Source organism: Tinamus guttatus, unplaced genomic scaffold (assembly GCF_059628265.1).
Source record: "Tinamus guttatus ecotype Peru unplaced genomic scaffold, ASM5962826v1 Tinamus_guttatus_pri_ptg000037l, whole genome shotgun sequence".
Classification (NCBI taxonomy): Eukaryota; Metazoa; Chordata; class Aves; order Tinamiformes; family Tinamidae; genus Tinamus; species Tinamus guttatus.
Genome location: NW_028288571.1, coordinates 249,440 through 267,306, shown reverse-complemented (window position 1 = coordinate 267,306; position 17,867 = coordinate 249,440). Strand labels below are relative to the sequence as shown.

General features: G+C 51.9%; 1 protein-coding gene across 1 annotated transcript; it reads right to left on the bottom strand.

The window, feature by feature from the left end:
• Nucleotides 1-9,193: 9,193 nt before the first annotated feature.
• On the bottom strand, nucleotides 9,194-10,126 carry LOC148595982 (olfactory receptor 14A16-like). The gene has a single exon (XM_088534734.1). The coding sequence runs from the start codon at nucleotides 10,124-10,126 to the stop codon at nucleotides 9,194-9,196; it is 933 nt and encodes a 310-aa protein (XP_088390860.1).
• Between the last annotated feature and the right edge of the window lie 7,741 nt (nucleotides 10,127-17,867).

The window sequence follows — 17,867 nt, the reverse complement described above, 5'->3', positions numbered from 1 at the left end:
GCAGAGAAACATATTTCTTTTCCCCATTTATTCCTCCTTCTAAGAGCACAATTGCTCCTTTTCCCCTTCCCCAGGGATATCCCTGCTCCCTGGAAAACCCTTCCCCAGGTTCATTCCTTAGTTATGGTCTGCCTGGAAGCTCCTGGAGCCTCCCCGGTGCTCCCTGCAGGACCCCGAGATGCTGGTGCTGCTCTGCAGAGTGAGTGGGCTGTGGTGCTCTGGGGTCACAGCGTGACTCTGCAGTTGTTGTGCTCATGGTTGGACACAGACCCAGCTGGACAGGCATCATTGTACCTGAGAACACCATATCAAGAGGCTTCTATCTGTGAATGATGCTCTGAGCAATCACAGGGCCTATAAAATGGCTCAGGCTGTGTTCATGTGTCCCTAGACCCAGACAATGACTTCAGGTATAAGCTACCATGGGCGGCTCTTGAAGCTCCTTTTCCTGTGCCTGCAAAGTCCCCTGTATGGTCATAGGCCACCATACGGGGGACAGTCCCAGGCAGATACTGCTTAGACATTCATCACTATGAGGAGCACCGAGCACTCACAAGTGAGAACTGAATCCAGTCCTTATTCCCCAACATATCCCCCCAGGAGCTCATTGCCTTGGGCCCATGAAGAGCCCCAGAAAAGCAACAAGCATCTCTCAGGCTGAAAATTCAGCAAATTCTCAGCAAATTCTTGGCACCAGCTTTGGAAGAAGAGCCCAATCCACGAGATGCACTGAAAACATACCCTTTACTTGGGGGAACGACAGCTCTGACACAATGATAGACACATTTAAAAAAGACCTCTGGGTCAGAAAGACACAGTTAACACCTCTGGAGAAGTGGGATGAATTCAGGAACTTGTGCACAAACCTCATTATTAAAGCAAGGATGCTGAAATCACAGGAGTTGTCTGAGAGAAATTAGATATCATTTGAGTAGATGGATGGGATTTCAGCTTATTGCTGCTGAAATATTACCAATTGAATCATTTTTTTCAGTGCATCCCTGAGTTCCTTGTTCCTCATGCTGTAGATGAGAGGGTTCAGTGCTGGAGGCAGAACTGAGTACAGAACAGCTACCACCAGATCCAGAGCTGGGGTGGAAATGGAGGGAGGCTTCAGGTAGGCAAACACTGCTGTGCTGACAACCATACAGACCACAGCCAGGTGTGGGAGGCACATGGAAAAGGCTTTTTGCCGGCCCTGCTTTGATGGAATCCTCAGCACAGCTCTGAAGATCTGCACATAGGACACCACAATGAAAATGAAACACCCAAAGCCTAAAGAGACGCTAACCATAAGAAGCCCAGCTTCCCTGAGATAGGAGTCTGAGCAGGAGAGCTTGAGGATGTGGGGGATCTCACAGAAGAACTGCTCCACCTCATTGCCTTGGCACAGTGGCAGGGAAAATGTGTTCCCAGTGTGCAGGAGAGCATTGAGAAAATTAGATGCCCAGGCAACTGCGGCCATTTTGACACAAGCTCTGCTGTCCATAAGGACATCATAGTGCAGGGGTCTGCAGATGGCAACGTACCGGTCATAGGCCATGACTGTGAGGAGACAATACTCTGCTGAAATGAAAAAGGCAAACATAAAGACCTGTGCAGCACATCCTAAGTAGGAAATGGCCCTGTCGTCCCACAGAGAATTGGCCATGGATTTGGGGACAGTGGTGGAGATGGAGCCAGCATCGAGGAGGGAGAGGTTGAGGAGGAAGAAGTACATGGGGGTGTGGAGGTGGTGGTCGCAGGCTACGGCTGTGATGATGAGGCCGTTGGCCAGGAGGGCAGCCAGGTAGATGGCCAGGAAGAGCGAGAAGTGCAAGAGCTGCAGCTCCCGCCTCTCTGCAAATGGCAGGAGGAGGAACTCGTTGAAGGAGCTGCTGTTGTTTCGGAGCACTGTCCAATGAGGAAAAAGCGTCAACACGTTAGAATAGGCTTCTCTGAGCAAAAGTCCTTCTCTGAGCAAAACTCCTTCTACTCCTCTTAGTAAAGCCACATTTTCCTCTCTCCTTTACCTTGTTCAGCTCCCTTGTCTGACCTCTGGTTTGTGCTGGCTGAGTATGCTCTTCATCTGTGCTTGGGCTCCAGAGCACTCAGTCCTGCTCTTGTGGGTGGTGTAAATGGAGGTGTCCAACTGCCTCATATATTTCGTGAGGAGACCAGGGGATGGGCACCATGAACTGAGTGAAGGGGATTTGATCCAGTGGCTCAATAGCAATATTCTCTAATTACTTTTGCGCAAATGGCATCACTCATGACAGCTCTTTTTGAAGGAAAAAATTTTGGGGAAGGATTCAGCTCCAGCTTACCCTTTTGAACAGAAGTGCCTGAAATGGACCCTGTCCTCTAAGCATCTTAATATCTTCACTCTTGCTTGACACAATGCAGTGGGAGAGGGAAGTTTCTGCCTTAACTGCAGCTGACTCCCTGTCCTTAGCTCGAGGGACAAAGGACCAGACCAGAACGAGAGGTGAAGAAATGTAGAGCAACACTATGAACCTTATGCCAAGGGACAGGAAGGAGTAACAGACAGAGGAGCACTGGGGAAAGTCTTCCCCTCCCGAAGCTGTGCACATCACCTCCCAGACAGCAACATCTCCAGACAGTCCCTCTCAGTCCCCTTCTCCTGCAGTGGGAAAGGACCAGGCTGCAGTAGAGACACAGCCCCTCTTCTACCAAGGAGGGTACTCATGGCTGGGACCCCATGGCCTTGAGGGGTGGGAGAGGGGACACAGGGCTTTGCTTAGAGGAAGACATCTGTGTTGCAGGGACTGACTGGTGGGGAGTGATCCAAATCCCCCCTTCCCACAGCGATTATGTTTCTAGTTCCCTCCCATTTGCTGATTTTATCTCCACTGCTGGAGCTTTTCCTGATGGCAGCAGTTGCTCTTGCCCATGTCTTCTCCCTGTCCGTGCCGCACAACCCATCCCACCCCCTGGACACTTACTCTGCCCTACAGCAGTATCTCAGCAGCAGGGCACTGTCCAGGGACATCTCTCTGCAGGTAGTAAGGAGAAGGTCAGACAAACCCTGGTGAGGCCAGAGAAGGTGATGCTGGTGCTGTCTTCAATCAGGGGAGGGGGGCAAGGGTTTTCTGAGGTTCCTCACAAATCTCTCCATTTAAAGGACTAGAGTGTCAGGTTCCTGCTCTAACCTGGCATTTCCTTTCCATACCCCCCCGGGTTTTCGGAAAGCAGACACAAGAAATCTCCTGATCTTAGACATTAACACTGCCTTCACTGTCCTCTTGAAAAGGCTCTTTCAGAAAATGAACCTGTCCTTATGGGAGTCTCTCCTCACACCCAGAGCTTCTCCCTGCAGCATCATGGGGGTATCCCAGGCAAGGTTAGTGCTGCAGTCCCAGGCAGGTGGCAGTGCCCAGGGGACACAGCACCCTGCGGCACAGGGACACTGCTCTGAATTGCAGCCCATGCAGACCTGGGTGCACTCATTGGCTTCACACCCCTGCACTATCCCAGGGAGAAGGCAGCCATGATGCCCGGTCCCTTTGATGGTCTGGCTGGGAATCCCTGCTCCAAAGCACACCCAGCTCCAAGCAAGAGAAGCTGGGAGAGCCACCCCAGCTGGGGAAGGTGCTACATTCAAAAGATCATTCCAGTAATCACAGCAGTGTTGTCCTGCAGACAGACACTTTCCATATCTTGGGCTGGTAAGATTTCTCCCTGCAGTGAGTTCTCAATTGCCCTCCCATTCCCAACTCTCCCTCACCTGTCCCTCACTTACGCGCGACTCATCCCAGCCTGGTGCCTGTGGGCAGTGCCCTGAGTCTTGATGCTCCTTTATGAGGAGCTGCTCCTGGGCAGAGCTGTCACTCTGCAGCACCTGCCAGGTTGCCATGGGCTCCCGCAGTCCCAGGAGCCAGGCCCAGCTCAGGAGCAGGGACCAAGCTTAAGATGGAATAATTTCTGTCTCCTCTGCAGCCTTCAGGCATTTCTGGGGCTTCAGGGCTGTGACAGGGGAAGCAGGCTGGGTGTCTGTAGGATGCATGGACACAGCTGCAGGTATGAACCAGCATTGGACAGGCTCAGGTGGAGACAGACAAAGGCTCTGCCTGGGCTCACAGACACCAGAGGAGGCCTTCATCCTCTTGGCTATGGCTGTTGTCTCTGCCACCGAGGCCTGTCAGGAGACACTGGAGCCTTAGTGTCCCTCTTGCTGGTACCCTGAAAGGTGTCGTATCATTGTCCTGCACTGAGCACTGCACACCCCCCACACACACTGTCCTCAGGAGGACCTGTAAAACATGTGGGGGAAAGGATCTCCCTTCCCAGAAGCGCAGGGGCTGAGCTTGGAGATTTTGACTGATAAAACACACCAAGGGTTAATGTGGCATCAGAGCCTCCTGCATGATTCTCTGCCTACCTGTTATCAGTGATGACAATTTTCTGTTCTAATCAGTCCCTGGGTAGTCTTTACTGCTAACAACTATCAGTGGGACCCATTAAAACTCAACAAAATGTTGTGGGTTGATCTTGACTTTAAATTCTCCTCTCAGTAACTGAGGTTCATGGATTCAGCATGAAATATACCATGGGGCTCATAAAAATGCAAAAAGCTCTCACAAACCATGTCTCTCCCTGCAATTTTTGTCTAGGCTTGCTTGACTAATTGGAGAGGTTTGGGGACTGTAGCTGAAAGTTGGAGACATCAGTAATATACAAGCATTTCTGATTTTACAGGTTTTTATTGTTACTATTAACATCCAGCTTTCAGAGTAATCGACAGCAATATTCTGGAATTGGAATCAATCCAGAATGACTCCCAATGAAGTGTGGACATCTAGAAGAACCCATGTCCCAGAGCTCAAGCACTGTATGGACACTCTTCCTTCCCTCCCCAACCTGCCATTTCTCACATCAGCCACCTGGGACTTCCATCACTCTTGTTAGAAGCTTCTCTGTTCTACTGAAATCAGCAACTGAAAGTTAGAGCTCATCTGCTGCAGCTGCCAACTGCTTTCCTTAGAGAGTTTCTTAGAGAACTAGCTGCAAACAAACACAGGGTTTTTCTTAATTGCAAAGAAACAGAAATAAAGCTTGAAATAATTTCACAAATAATAATTGTGCTCTTTGAGTGTAGGCTAAGCCCAACATGTCAACAATGAGGTTCCCTTGCTACAAGGGACACCCTTCCTCAAAGACAGAGCAACCTTTAAACTCCTTGAAGTGCAAACCAGCAGCTGGGTCCTGAAGTGAGCAAAGAGTAACAGGGGGAGTCATAATACTGCGGTTCTACAATGGCCAACTTGTGGCCTGTAAAGATGGTGTTAGAAATTGTCAGTTTAAGCAGGACATGTGGGAATGGGAGAGCCATACAGCTCCTGTGTGTCCTGGGTCATGATGTGGGCCATGCTGCTTTTGGAGATCCCAGACCTGCCTCAGCTTCTCTACAAAAGCAGGGAAAAGGCCCTGATGCAAGACCTTAGAGAACAGGGATTTTCCTGGCTGCTCAGAGCAACACAAAGAAGGACTTGGGGATGTCAAAGGAAACCCAACCCACCAACACCAAAAGCACTGGACCTTCCTCAACCCTTCGTTTGGGAGCAGGATGGGACAGGGAAAACAGCCACGTCCCAGACGTCCTCCATTAGGCCTCCAGCTCTGCAGCTTCTCATGGCTTCAGGGAAGCTCCCTAAACCAACACTTCCCATGACCCTAGTGCATTGAGCAGACTGAGCAGACACAGAGGAGACAGAAGAGAGAAAGGGGAGAGACCCCTGGGTCCAGAATGGGCCTTCCTGTGCCAAAGACAGGATGCTAGAGGCTGAATAGGCAACTGAAAGAAAGGAGGAAAGGCGTGCTTTGCTTTTCAGGGTCTGGAATGCCACATATCTGAAAGCTTCAAGAGGGATGCCATCCCCCTTCTGCAAGATTTGCTCCAGGACTGTGAAAAAACTACAGGAAGAGGAATGTTGGTTGTTGGAAGCTTCAGCAGTAGGGGAGTGGGGAGATGGTCATCTCACTGACTTGTGAACAAGCCAAAATGCAGCTCCTGAGGCACGGCAGTGCCTTACAGGCTCCATACGGGAGTCTGGACAGAGGGATGCAGTGTGTGGGCCTGTCCTGAGACACCCAGGGTCAAAAGTGTGGGAGATGCAGGGTGCCAGGGCTCTACAGATCCCAAAGACAGGCAGGTGCCAAAAACTATACCCACGGGAGAAACACTACTTGGAGGTGTAATGGCAAACCCCAAAGCATAAGTAAGGTGCAAAAGAGAAATAGCTTTCCTCAGGGTCAGATGAAAGAAAGCTGCGCAAAATTCACAGGATTTGGAGAAACTTCTTCAGATTTTCTACCTGGCCTGACCCATGGTTTTGGAGCTTGTCAGGAACCAATGTCCCATCTCAAGCCCTCTGGAGGGAAGACGTGTGTTAAGAATATATTTGCTCTTTTCTGACATATCATCTCTATCTTATCACAGATCAAGAAACCTTCCTGAGGGCTTTTAAAAGCACAGAGCCTGTAGATCCTTTTTCAGAAGAGTAGATTCCTTGAGGTTGCAGCAGGGGATCCAGTGCCGTGCTGAAGGCAGGTCCCAGCAGGCAGGTCCTTGGGGCCTTTTCCAGTGAACTTTGGGTTATCTCCGAGGATGGAGACCTGAGAATCTCTCTGGATCCTGTGCCAGAGTTTGACCATGCTCATAGACAAAAAGATTGGTTCTTAACATCTAAGAGCATTTCCCATTGTCCATTTCTTTTTCTCTCACTATTGCCTCACCTGCCATTTGTGTGACCCTCCAAGAATATCCAACTGCTCTGTGCCCTCCACAAGGCAGTTGTGCACAGCATGAAGATCCCCCTTGGACTTCTCTGGTCTACGCTGAACAAACCCTGCTCTCCCAGCATCTCCTTTTCTGCCCCACACTCCAGGCCCTGACCATCTTCTTGTCCCTGTGCTGGACTCCCTCTCACTTGTTAGTGCCTGCGCAGAACTGGAGAGGCTGAATGGGATCTGGTTTACAGACATGGTCTCGTAATCCCGCTCCATCCCAGGAGCTTCTCTGTGTGCTCAGACATGCATGTGCATGTACATGCATGTGCTCGGACATGTGTGTGCTTGGACGTGCGTGTGAACCCATGAGTGCATGCGTCTGTGTGTGCGCATGTGCTGGGCACTCTCCTGTCTTCCCGTGGCAGGGGCCCACGTGGCCCCGCGAGCCCCTGCACAGGTGCCCCTCGCCCTGTGGCCCCCGGCACCCAGTGCCCCTGGGGCGCTGACACCGGGACCTGCCACCCTGGGGGTCCCAGCACAAGGAGCCCTCTCTGGGGGGCCACCAGCACCAGGAGCCCTCACTGCTGGGCCCCAACCAGCAGGACCTGTCACCTCAACCTCAGGACCCCTCATTCAGGGACACTTCCCATCAGGGCACCTCGACCTCGAGCTCCCAACCGCAGGCCCCTTCATCCCTTCATCAGTGACGCAGAGCCTAGTTGGAGACCTGCAACTATTGGTATCAGGAGTCAGTCAAAATCTGTTCAGTTTATTAATCAGTGGCCTGAAGGGACAGAGTGCACCCTCAGCAAGTTTTCTGAGGATAGAAAAGTGCGAGGAATGGCTGATAGTCCAGAGGTCTGTGCAGGCTTTAAGAGGGACCTGGACAACCTGGAGATTGGCCGGTAGAGGAACCTCATGAAGTTCAACATGGGCAAATGCAGAGTCTTGCAGCTAGGGAGGAATAACCCCATGCACCAGGACAGGCTGGGGATTGACCTGTTGGAGAGCAGCTGCACAAAAAGGGACCTGCGAATCGTGGTTGGCACTAAATTGACCATGAGCCATCAGTGTGCCCTTGTAGCCGCTGATACTGATGGCTGAGGTCTGACGATATTCAGAGTGCCCCACAATATTGCAAGCGCAGGAGATGTCTTTGGGTGGCCACTAGCTCCAGGCTGTGGTGTTTCACTGCGGGTGCAGGAATCGCCCTCCACTGCCCCTTCCCTGGGCCTCCTGGGTCCCCACTGCCTCCCTGGGGATTGCAGAGCCCTCCTTTCCCCGTGTGCACCTGGGTTTAGTGCTCTACCTTCTGGTCCCTGCACTGTGAGTCATCCCTGTTTCGTTAAAGCTGCACTCAGTGCCCACTCCCAGGCAAACCCTGTGCCTGGAGATCCCTGGGGGTTCCCTCATCAGCACAGTCACGTGTGGGGCAGCCTGGCACAGGCAATGCAGAGACCATTGCCTATCTGCAGTGGTCACTGAGAGATGGACCCTAGATTGAGGCTAACAGATCACCCTGGAATGCTGAGGTCATCTGCTGGATCTCATGGAGTTCACAAGCAGAAGAGCAGGCCCATTTGTGGTTGCACACCCTAGGGCATATTTTTTGATTCCAGTTTCTAAAGAGAGGCCAGATTCAGGACCATCACAGGGCAGATCCCCTTTTATTATGGAAATGTTATTCTGGAATCCAGCTGTGTCTTAAGGGAGCCCAAGGACTGGTCCTGCCTGTTTTTCCAGGGTATGAGGAAAAACAAGCCTATCTCTTCCAGGTTATGAGAGTTCCTGGGCCATATCTGCAGGATAAAGGGTGGAAGGACAGCATGGAAATGAGGAGGACAACTCTAAATACAGAAAGTCTTGCTGCCCTCCTTGAATTTGTCTTCAGGAAAGATGAACTGCCACGGGAAGGCTGCCTCTAGACTTTCCTTCAATTCACTCATGTTTAGTTTTGTGTGTTGGAGCTTTGCATGGAACCATGGAAACCTGTGGTGACATTTGGTTGCCATTTCTGTCATATTAGAGAGATTTGAGATCACACTCTAACCATAGCCAAGAGAGCTGAGATCTCCTAAACAACACTGGACCCCTGGTCTCACCCAAGCTGCCCTCGTCCTGCCGTGACTCTGTACCTCAGAGGTCCCTTGGTGTCAGTGCTGGAAAAGACACTGCAGAGGGAAACTCTCCTCCCTGCACTGGGCACATCCTAAGGAGCTCAAAGAAGCAGCTCAGAGAATCCCCCCTCTCTGCTAGTGAAGGGGGAAGCCTGGCTTCCTGCTGAATCACGATCTATGTTTAAGTGCTGAATGAGAGATTCCTGTGCAGATGTGACAAAAACTAGGTGTCTTTATTTTATTATTTATTATTTTAAGATTGGTGTAAAAGAGAGAAGTAAAAAAGAAAGAAATGGATAAAATACGGCCTTGATGCCAGATATCCTGGTGAGTGAATGAAACATTTGTTACCACTGACCTTGTACCCACTGGATGAGTTTCTTCAGTGCCTCCTTGAGCTCCTTGTTCCTCATGCTGTAGATGAGGGGATTCAGGGCTGGAGGCACCACAGAGTACAGAATGGACACAACCATATCTAAAAGTGGGTAGGAAATGGAGGGGGGCTTCAGGTAGGCAAACAATACAGTACTGACAACCAAGGACACCACAGCCAGGTGCGGGAGGCACATGGAAAAGGCTTTGTGCTGGCCCTGCTTGGAGGGGATCCTCAGCACAGCTCTGAAGATCTGCACATAGGACACCACAATGAAAATGAAACACCCGAAGAATAAACAGACACTAACAACAAGAAATCCAACTTCCCTGAGGTAGGATTGTGAGCAGGAGAGCTTGAGGATCTGGGGGATCTCACAGAAGAACTGCTCCACCACATTGCCTTGGCAGAGGGGTAGGGAAAATGTGTTCCCAGTGTGCAGGAGAGCATAGAGAAAGCCACTGGCCCAGGCAGCTGCTGCCATTTTGGCACAATCTCTGCTGTCCATGAGGGTCCCATAGTGCAGGGGTCTGCAGATGGCAACGTAGCGGTTATAGGCCATGACTGTGAGTAGGGAAAACTCTCCTCCCAACAAGAAGACGAAGAAAAATATCTGGGCAGCACATTCCGAGTAGGAAATGGCCCTGGTGTTCCACAGGGAATTGGCCATGGATTTGGGAACAGTTGTGGAGATGGAGCCAACATCGAGGAGGGAGAGGTTGAGGAGGAAGAAGTACATGGGGGTGTGGAGGTGGTGGTCGCAGGCTACGGCTGTGATGATGAGGCCGTTGGCCAGGACGGCAGCCAGGTAGATGGCCAGGAAGAGCGAGAAGTGCAAGAGCTGCAGCTCCCGCGTGTCTGTGAAAGGCAGGAGGAGGAACTCATTGAATGAGCTGCTGTTGGTCATTAGCTCCTTCAGGCCACTGCAGGACTGTCTGAGTAAAAAGAGTTGTTGAGAAATTAGAACAGATTTCCATGTGCAATTTTTTCTCATAAACCCTCCTCTAACACACTTTATTAAGTCCCATCTCAGTCAAACCATCATTGAGGTCCATGTCTTGAGCTGTGCTTGATGCTGGGTGAGTTTGCCATGAGGAGACAGAAATCCTCAGCACTGCTACTGCACTCTGAGTAAATGGTGGTGGTTATAGAGGGGCAAACTGGTTCACTGTAGCATTAATGCAGAATGAGAAGAGCTGACCCGTTCCCAGCTGCCCTGTGTTCGCACCTCTGATATAGAGGACCATTTCACTCATTTTATCATAGAAAGAAATCACTCCACGGAGTGCAGAGGAATCTAGGTTCAAATCCAGGTTCATCGCCCAACCCAGTGCCCTCTCTGAGAGTCCCTGAGGGAGGTCTCAGCCCTCCTCTTCAAGCCAGAAGCACATTGGACTTATTCCAGCTGTTCCCATGCACCTGCCCAGCAGCAGTGCTGTGGCCTCAGTACCTAGAGAGCTTCTCCTTGGAGCCCCTCCATAAGACTCACCCGTAATGGGGAAGCTGTGCCCTCTGGAAGGGCAGCTTGCAGCCCAACAAAAATAAAGAGAAAAGGTCTAATGTCTTAAAAATTGGGTGTCCTAAAGAGACCCAAAGAGAGAGTTGGCTCATTCCCAAACCCTCACAGTACCTGGCTCCAAGCTCCACAGGGCGAGGGGCATTGGACACCTCCCACTCAAGGACACATCTGCATGGCAGGACCCACAGGGTCAGTGTCTGGACTGCAGCAGAACCCCCCTGCCCAGAGAGTCCAAGGGAAGCACATGGTGAAACACAGAGCAACACCCTGATTTGTGCCAAGAGAGGCAGGGCCAGACAGGCCTGGGAGAAGGGAGCTCTCAGAGGTGTCTCCTTCACATCCATCTGCCAAGGAAATATGGTCTGGATGCTCCAGCTTGCAGAGCAGAGGGTTGTGCTGGTGGGGAGAGCGGAGGAGGTCCTGGAAATGGCAGTTTCCTCAAACCCTCTGGCCATGACCTTGCTGCCTGGGGAGCCATCCCCTGTGGGAGCTGTTCCTCCATCTGAGTGTCTGCCCTCACATGGCCAGAGACTCTCCCAGATCCCATCCCAACCGCTGGGTCCTCCGTTCTGCCCTGCAGACACCTTCTGGAGGCAGGATCCTGCCCAGGGCACCTCCGTGTTTGCGGGTGAGACAGACCTTGCTGAGCCTGGAAAGGGGATGCTGGCTCTGTCTGTAGGCTGAGGGGTGGGTGAAGGCATTTGCTCAGGTCGTCCCACTACTGCTCTTATCTCAGTGTCACCGTTTATGAGCCTCCAACCTCTGTATAAACCTGACAAATCCATGCCTGTTTCACCCCCACCCAAAGAGAAAAAAAGTGAAAGGACAGAGTCATGACAACTCCCTCTCTATCAGGGGTTCCCTGCCTTGGTGTTCTTGATGAAAAGTCAACTCTGATATGTCCCCAAGGCATAAAATACAGCATCCTCTTGATGGGAGGCTCAAGCTACCCTGCTGGGGGTTTCTCTTCTAACCCAGAGCTTCTCCCCACAGCACCATGGGGAGCTCCCCAGGCAGGCTGAGTGCTGACACTCACAGGTGGCAGAGTCACTGCCCCGGGCTCACAGCACCATGGAGCACAAGGACACTGCTGTGCACACCCCAGCTTCGCACTCTGCAGCCATCCCCAGGAGAAGAGAGCAGCATATCCTGTCCCTGTGTTGGAGTAGCAGGAACGCTGCTCTGAAGCATCTCCCCATTCTCTGCACAGGAGAAAAAAAGAGAACCCATGCCGATCTGTAATGGCATGGATTGGGGTCAGAAGACTGCTCCAGGAACCTCAGTAGCATTGCCCTGCAGACAGAGACTCACCATGTCAAGGGAGTGATGATTTCTCCGCCAGTTCTCCTCTGTCCTCCCGCTCCACACTGCCGTTCCCCTCTCGCTGCCTTCTCTCCTCTGCTGTCCGCAGCAGCAGGCAGTGCCCGCAGCCCTGCTGCTCTTGGCACAGGAGCTGCTCCTGCACTCGGCTGTCTCTGGGCAGTGCTGCCAGGCTGCCACGAGCTGCCTCCGTCCCAGGAGCCTGGCCCCGCTCAGGAGCAGAGGAACAGCTGAACTCACCAATTTCTCTGTCCCTTGTGCTCCCTCCTCCAGGGAAAAGTGCACTTCAATAAACTAAAATAATCATCTGTTGTCCTTTGCTAACAAGTGGAGAGAGAGAGATTCTAATATTGCAATTTATTTCATCAGAGAGTGAAGATCTATCAAAATTGGAAACCTCTCACTCTGGAAGGCTCATTTCACATCCCTTAACTAGACAGGAGACCGAGGAGTGAACAAGTGGGGAGTTCATTGACACGGGGTTCAGGTGCTGATTCAGAAATATCACTCTGGGCTGTACCTGCTTAGATCTGAGTCTGAAGTCGTATTCAGATCCCTCCTGTAAACTCCACAAAAACACAAGTGGTGGGATTCCCCTTGCCAAAACTGAAGTGAGCAGAGCACAGCGATCTGCCCACGAGCTCCTTGTCAAAGCTCTGCTATAATCACTGGAGATGCAGGGTGAGAGTCAGTAGCTCCCACAGAAACATCTGGTGACAGTGGAAGAGACTGAGGAGGTCCAAGGCATGTGCCAGTGTCTGCTTGCTCCAATGGAGCTACTGGGAGACCTGCATCATCCTAGAGCATGAGTGGGGGTCCAGGTGGGGAATTGCCTTGCTCATCTGAAATGACCCCAGATGACAACTACGACAACAGCCACCCTGCCTATGAAGTTGAGGTATGGGAAGATTCGAGGATTAACCAGCAGCTCTTGTAATTCAATGCAGAGCCTTGATTTGATGTCACAGAAAAGTGCTGGCAGGGCCTTGTCAGATGCCAGGGGTGTCCAGCACAACCGCATGTGTCTAGCAGATAAAGCCAGGGACCTACAGGAAAACCACGTCCCCTTGGAGTGATTGCTGGATAAGTGCCCCAGGACATCCTGCGTTTCCATCCTGTACCCAAACAAAGACATTCCAGCACTGGCTGTAGGGAAAGCCCATCCCGTCTACATCCAGGGTGCTGCATAAATGGGAGGCACCCTGGCCCTGCCATGTCTCTGCTCCAGGCCCTGCACCCTCAAACCCTTCTAGCTCTCCTCCCCTGAGCTCCTCTTCATCCCCCCACATGACATGAACAGGTAATGGGCTAATGAGGACCTCTGGGTGGCTGCATCAAAGGCTGTCAAGGCCCATGGACATCTTCAGTGGCACCTTGTTCTTCCCGAATCAGCGTCAGGCACAGGAGAGAGTGCCCGTTGGTCTGCTTTGTGTGAGAGGAAATGCCCATGGCCAGGAATACATGTCCCCTCGCTGGAGAAGCTCCAGCCTGGCTATCTTGGCCCAGGTCTCCTTCCCCACCATCCCTGTGCCCTCCCGGCAGGTCCCATCCCTGCCGCCCACCTCTCCCTCCAGCCCCACGGCTCACCTCCCTTGTGCGCTCCTGCGCTCCAGGGATCCCGTCCATGGATGAGGAACAGCCGTTCACCTGCTGCTCCTTCTCCATCTCCAGGACTCGCTCTGGGGACAGCCCTGCATGGCCAGCTCGTTTCCAGCCTGTCCTCTACACAGACAGACACGTCCTCACAGTCCATGTCACAGCCCTGTCCTCTGATCAGCTGCTCACACTGAGGGGACCTCACAGGCCCTTGGCTGGGGCTGGTTCTGCTGCTGGCCAATCCCTCACGGGGCAGCAGTGACCTCACAATGTGCCCTGGAACCTTCAACTGGCTCTGACCTATCAGCAGCAGGAACAGAGGTGACGTCACAAGAAACCTCAGCAACCCAGAGCCTCCTGATGGCATCAAGTCTACAGAGAAGGATGTGACCTCACAGTCACCCTCAGAGCCATATCCCTGCTTTTGAGCTGTCAAGGACTGGCCCAGCAGTGACCTCACTACCACTATCCAGGCCATATCCCTGCTTCTAGCCTAACAGGAACAGGCACAGCAGTGACCTCACTAACAAACATCCAGGCCATTTACCTGCTGCTGGTCTATCAGGTCCTGAAGTAGAAAGGCCAACACAACCAACATCCAAACCATGGGCCTTTTCTGGCTTGTCACCACCGGACACTGAGGTGTTGCAGATAGTTAGGGTCCGGCGGCCGGAAGATATCACGCTGTACGGAAAGATAGCCAATAGCGTATAGTTTATGATGTAAGCAGACGGATGTGACGTTGTAAACCTAGCTATATAACACCTTGTTACCCATCAATAAACCCCATTGCCGTCCACCACATTGGTGTCAGCGAGCTGATGGCCCGAGCGGCCTGGGGGTGGTCGCCGTGCCGTCCCTGAACCAGGTCGCCACGCCGCTTGAACGGCAACAAGTGGTGCCGAAACCCGGGAATCATCGCCTGGACGGGTGAACGGCGGCCGGAGCGAGTGGACCAGCCTGGCGGAGAGGACGCTACCAGAGCAACAAGGAGGATGGAAGCCCTTGTGAAGGTTGTATCGCAATTACATAAATATTGGGGGATTGATTGTAAGCCAAAAGATTTTACTCTCGCAGTTGTGAGGCTTTTAAAAATTAAGGTTATAGACCAGCCGGTGGATATTCTGAAGTCCCTGAAGTGTGTCCCTAAACTGTGGGACAAATGTACTAAGGCGTTAGCTGAGGAGACGATGTCTTCGGGTTGTGGGAAAAACCTTAAGGCTTGGGGAAAAGTTGTACAGGCGTTGCAGAAGGCTATAAAGGAGCTGGAGACCTGGGTGGCGGTAAAGGACTGTTTGTTGGCCACCCCGAAAATGGGAGTTGGGGCAACCGCACAGACTTTGCACCCCCCAGATGATGGTGATTCTGCTGAGCCTAAAGATCTGCAAGAGGGTGATACGTCCCCTCAATCCCCGAACCCCGTCCCGCTTACAGAGGAGCAAAAACAGCCGAAATCTGTTTGGGGCGAGCTAGCCGAGGAAGCTAGGAACATTGAAAAGAAGTCAGAGCTTGGGGACGTCTGGGTCAGGACACCACCCTATGCCCCCCAAAATGGCGCTGAGCCACAAGGGGAAGGTCGGGGCGAGGATGCTCCCGGCAGGAACGGGCAGGAACCATTAGAACTAACAAGCGCATACAAACAAGAGGGGGAGGACAACAAGGAGGAGAAAGGTGGTTCGGGTGACCGGCCAGGTGAGGGAGGCCCGAGTGAGGCGCTGAGAACCGATCAGAGCGGCCATTTCACAAAACGCCTCTGTGAGTAGGAGGCGGGGCGAGCCAAGGAGGGGGGAACAGCCCGCCCGCAACGGAAGTAGGCGGGACGGAAGTAGGCGGGGCCGGAGCCCAACGAGAAAGTACCGGAGCCCGGAAGTGACCAGTCAGTCGAGTTCCGACTGCGGATCAGACACTGGTCAGGGCGAGTGGGTCACAACTGATTCAAACTTAAGGGAGGAGGAAATGAAGGTAAACAGAGCTAAGAGCCAAAATATTCCCATCCGAATTAAAGAAAAACCGCGAAGGGAGGAACCCCTCTCAGGGACTGGAAGGAAATAAAGATCGCATGTGCCGACTGGGCCCCATCGGCCGCGCTAGCGTTCCCGGTCCGGGTGACGGAGGGGGGACAGAGGGTCCACTCGCCGATAAAATCTGAGGACGTACAAGCAATTGTTAAAGCAATTGCAGATAAAGGGACTAATTCTGCCATGGTCTCGACCCTCCTAGATGGTATCTTTGGGGGGGACGATCTGCTCCCGTTCGATAGAAAACAAACTTGTAGGCTGATCTTTGATGGAGCAGGGATGATCGTTTTCAAACAAGAATGGGAAGACAACTGTACAAAGTGTTTAGCCCAAGTAACTGGGACAGATCATCCATTACACGGCTCCAGCCTGCAGCGGTTAATGGGTGCAGACCCAACAATGATCACCCCCCAGGCGCAGGCCCATGGCCTGCGGGCCCATGAAGTTGTGACAACTACTCGTGCGGCCAGAGAAGCCATTCGCACAGCCTGTAGAGTTGTTGCCAGACCATCGCCATGGTCCACAATAAAGCAAAGTGAAAGTGAGAGCTTTACACGATTTGTAGATCGTCTCCAAGCAGCGGTCGACTCTTCGTCCCTGTCCACGGAGGCAAAAGGCCCGGTCGTAGCGGAATGTTTACGCCAACAATGCAATTCGGCAACCAAAGAAATCCTGCGATCATTGCCGGCGGGGTCAAGTATCGCAGACATGATTAAGCATGTTGCAAAGGAAGAGCATCTGACCCCAATTCAGGTGGCTGTTCACGCCGCAATAGCCAACGTAATGGCAGGTTCTAAATGTGGCCAGGCCGGCCACGTTGCAGTAAACTGCCCTTGGCTGGGGGACTCGCTGGCAGCGCTCCCCCCATGCCGAGATCGACCCAAAGGTCACTGTCAGGAAAGATGGCAGAGTCAAGTGGTGCCCGCTTAAGTCTATTAAACCAGACCTTCAAATTAAAACTAATGAAAATTGTGAGTTTCTGTTCACAGGACCGGATCATCGGATGCCCCGGTGACAGGCGTCCCGCCCGAGCCTGTGAGTTCCACGCCGACCGAATCCAGAAAACAACAAAACAGCCTTCGCAAGAGGGGGCCGCGATGCCTTTGCGTGATCTTAATTTTGCAGCTTGTCACTATAGGACAGGTAGAGTCACATCAGCCCTTTAAATGAGTACTTGAACAGATGGAACAATCTCGAGCGATTAGTACAAAAGTAACTACAGGGTCACCAGTTTTCATTGCCACGCTTTGCCAACCAACACCCATTGAACCCTGTTCCAAACGCAGCTGGTAAAAAAATTGGTTCACCGGTTCACCGTGGTTAACCACCCTGATATCCACCTTGATAGGGCCGATCACAATGATCATGATGACACTGATCTTTGGACCCTGTATATTGAATAAGCTCATGCCGTTTGTCAAGAGTCGGCTAGAGAAGGTTAACATCATGTTAGTAGAACACCGACAACTGCTTTAAGAATATATCCACTGAGTATTATCCCCAAGTTATCCCAAGGTACACCCTATTCCTACACCCCGGTATTACCTGTCATCCCCTACCTTCTATGTGCCTTCTTCTTTGTACCTTATGCTTTTATGTCAAGTTTATGATATATAATTTTAAGATTGTTATAAACTATAAAAATAAAATAAGATAGTAATAAGATAATAATAAGAATAAGTAATTAGAATAAGATAAGTAAGAATAAGATAGTTGCATTTTAGCTAGTTTTGTTATGCATAGGGAGGGGGGAAATGTTGCAGATAGTTAGGGTCCGGCGGCCGGCAGATATCGCGCTGTACGGAAAGATAGGGACCCTAATAGCCAATAGTTTTTAGTTTATGATGTAAGCAGACAGATGTGACGTTGTAACCCTTAGCTATATAACACCTTGTTACCCATCAATAAAGGCCATTTGCCGTCTACCACATTGGTGTTAGCGAGCTGATGGCCCGAGCCGTTTGGGGGTGGTCGCCGTGCCGTTCCTGCACCAGGTTGCCGCGCCGCTTGAACGGCAACACTCCTGGGAGCTGCTCTGCAGGAAGGCTCTGCAGCCTGCGCTCCAAAGGCCCAGGAGCGCCTCTGTCTTGGAGCCCACACACAGCAGGCAGCAACTCAGGGAAATTTGACTTAGCTGCTGAAGTTGCCGCGTGAGGTCAAGGTCCCTTTGGAGCCAAGCTGCAGCCTTGTCTTCT

Excerpts from the sequence above, each read along its gene's own strand:
- LOC148595982 (XM_088534734.1), bottom strand. The coding sequence starts at position 10,126 with ATGACCAACAGCAGCTCATTCAATGAGTTCCTCCTCCTGCCTTTCACA.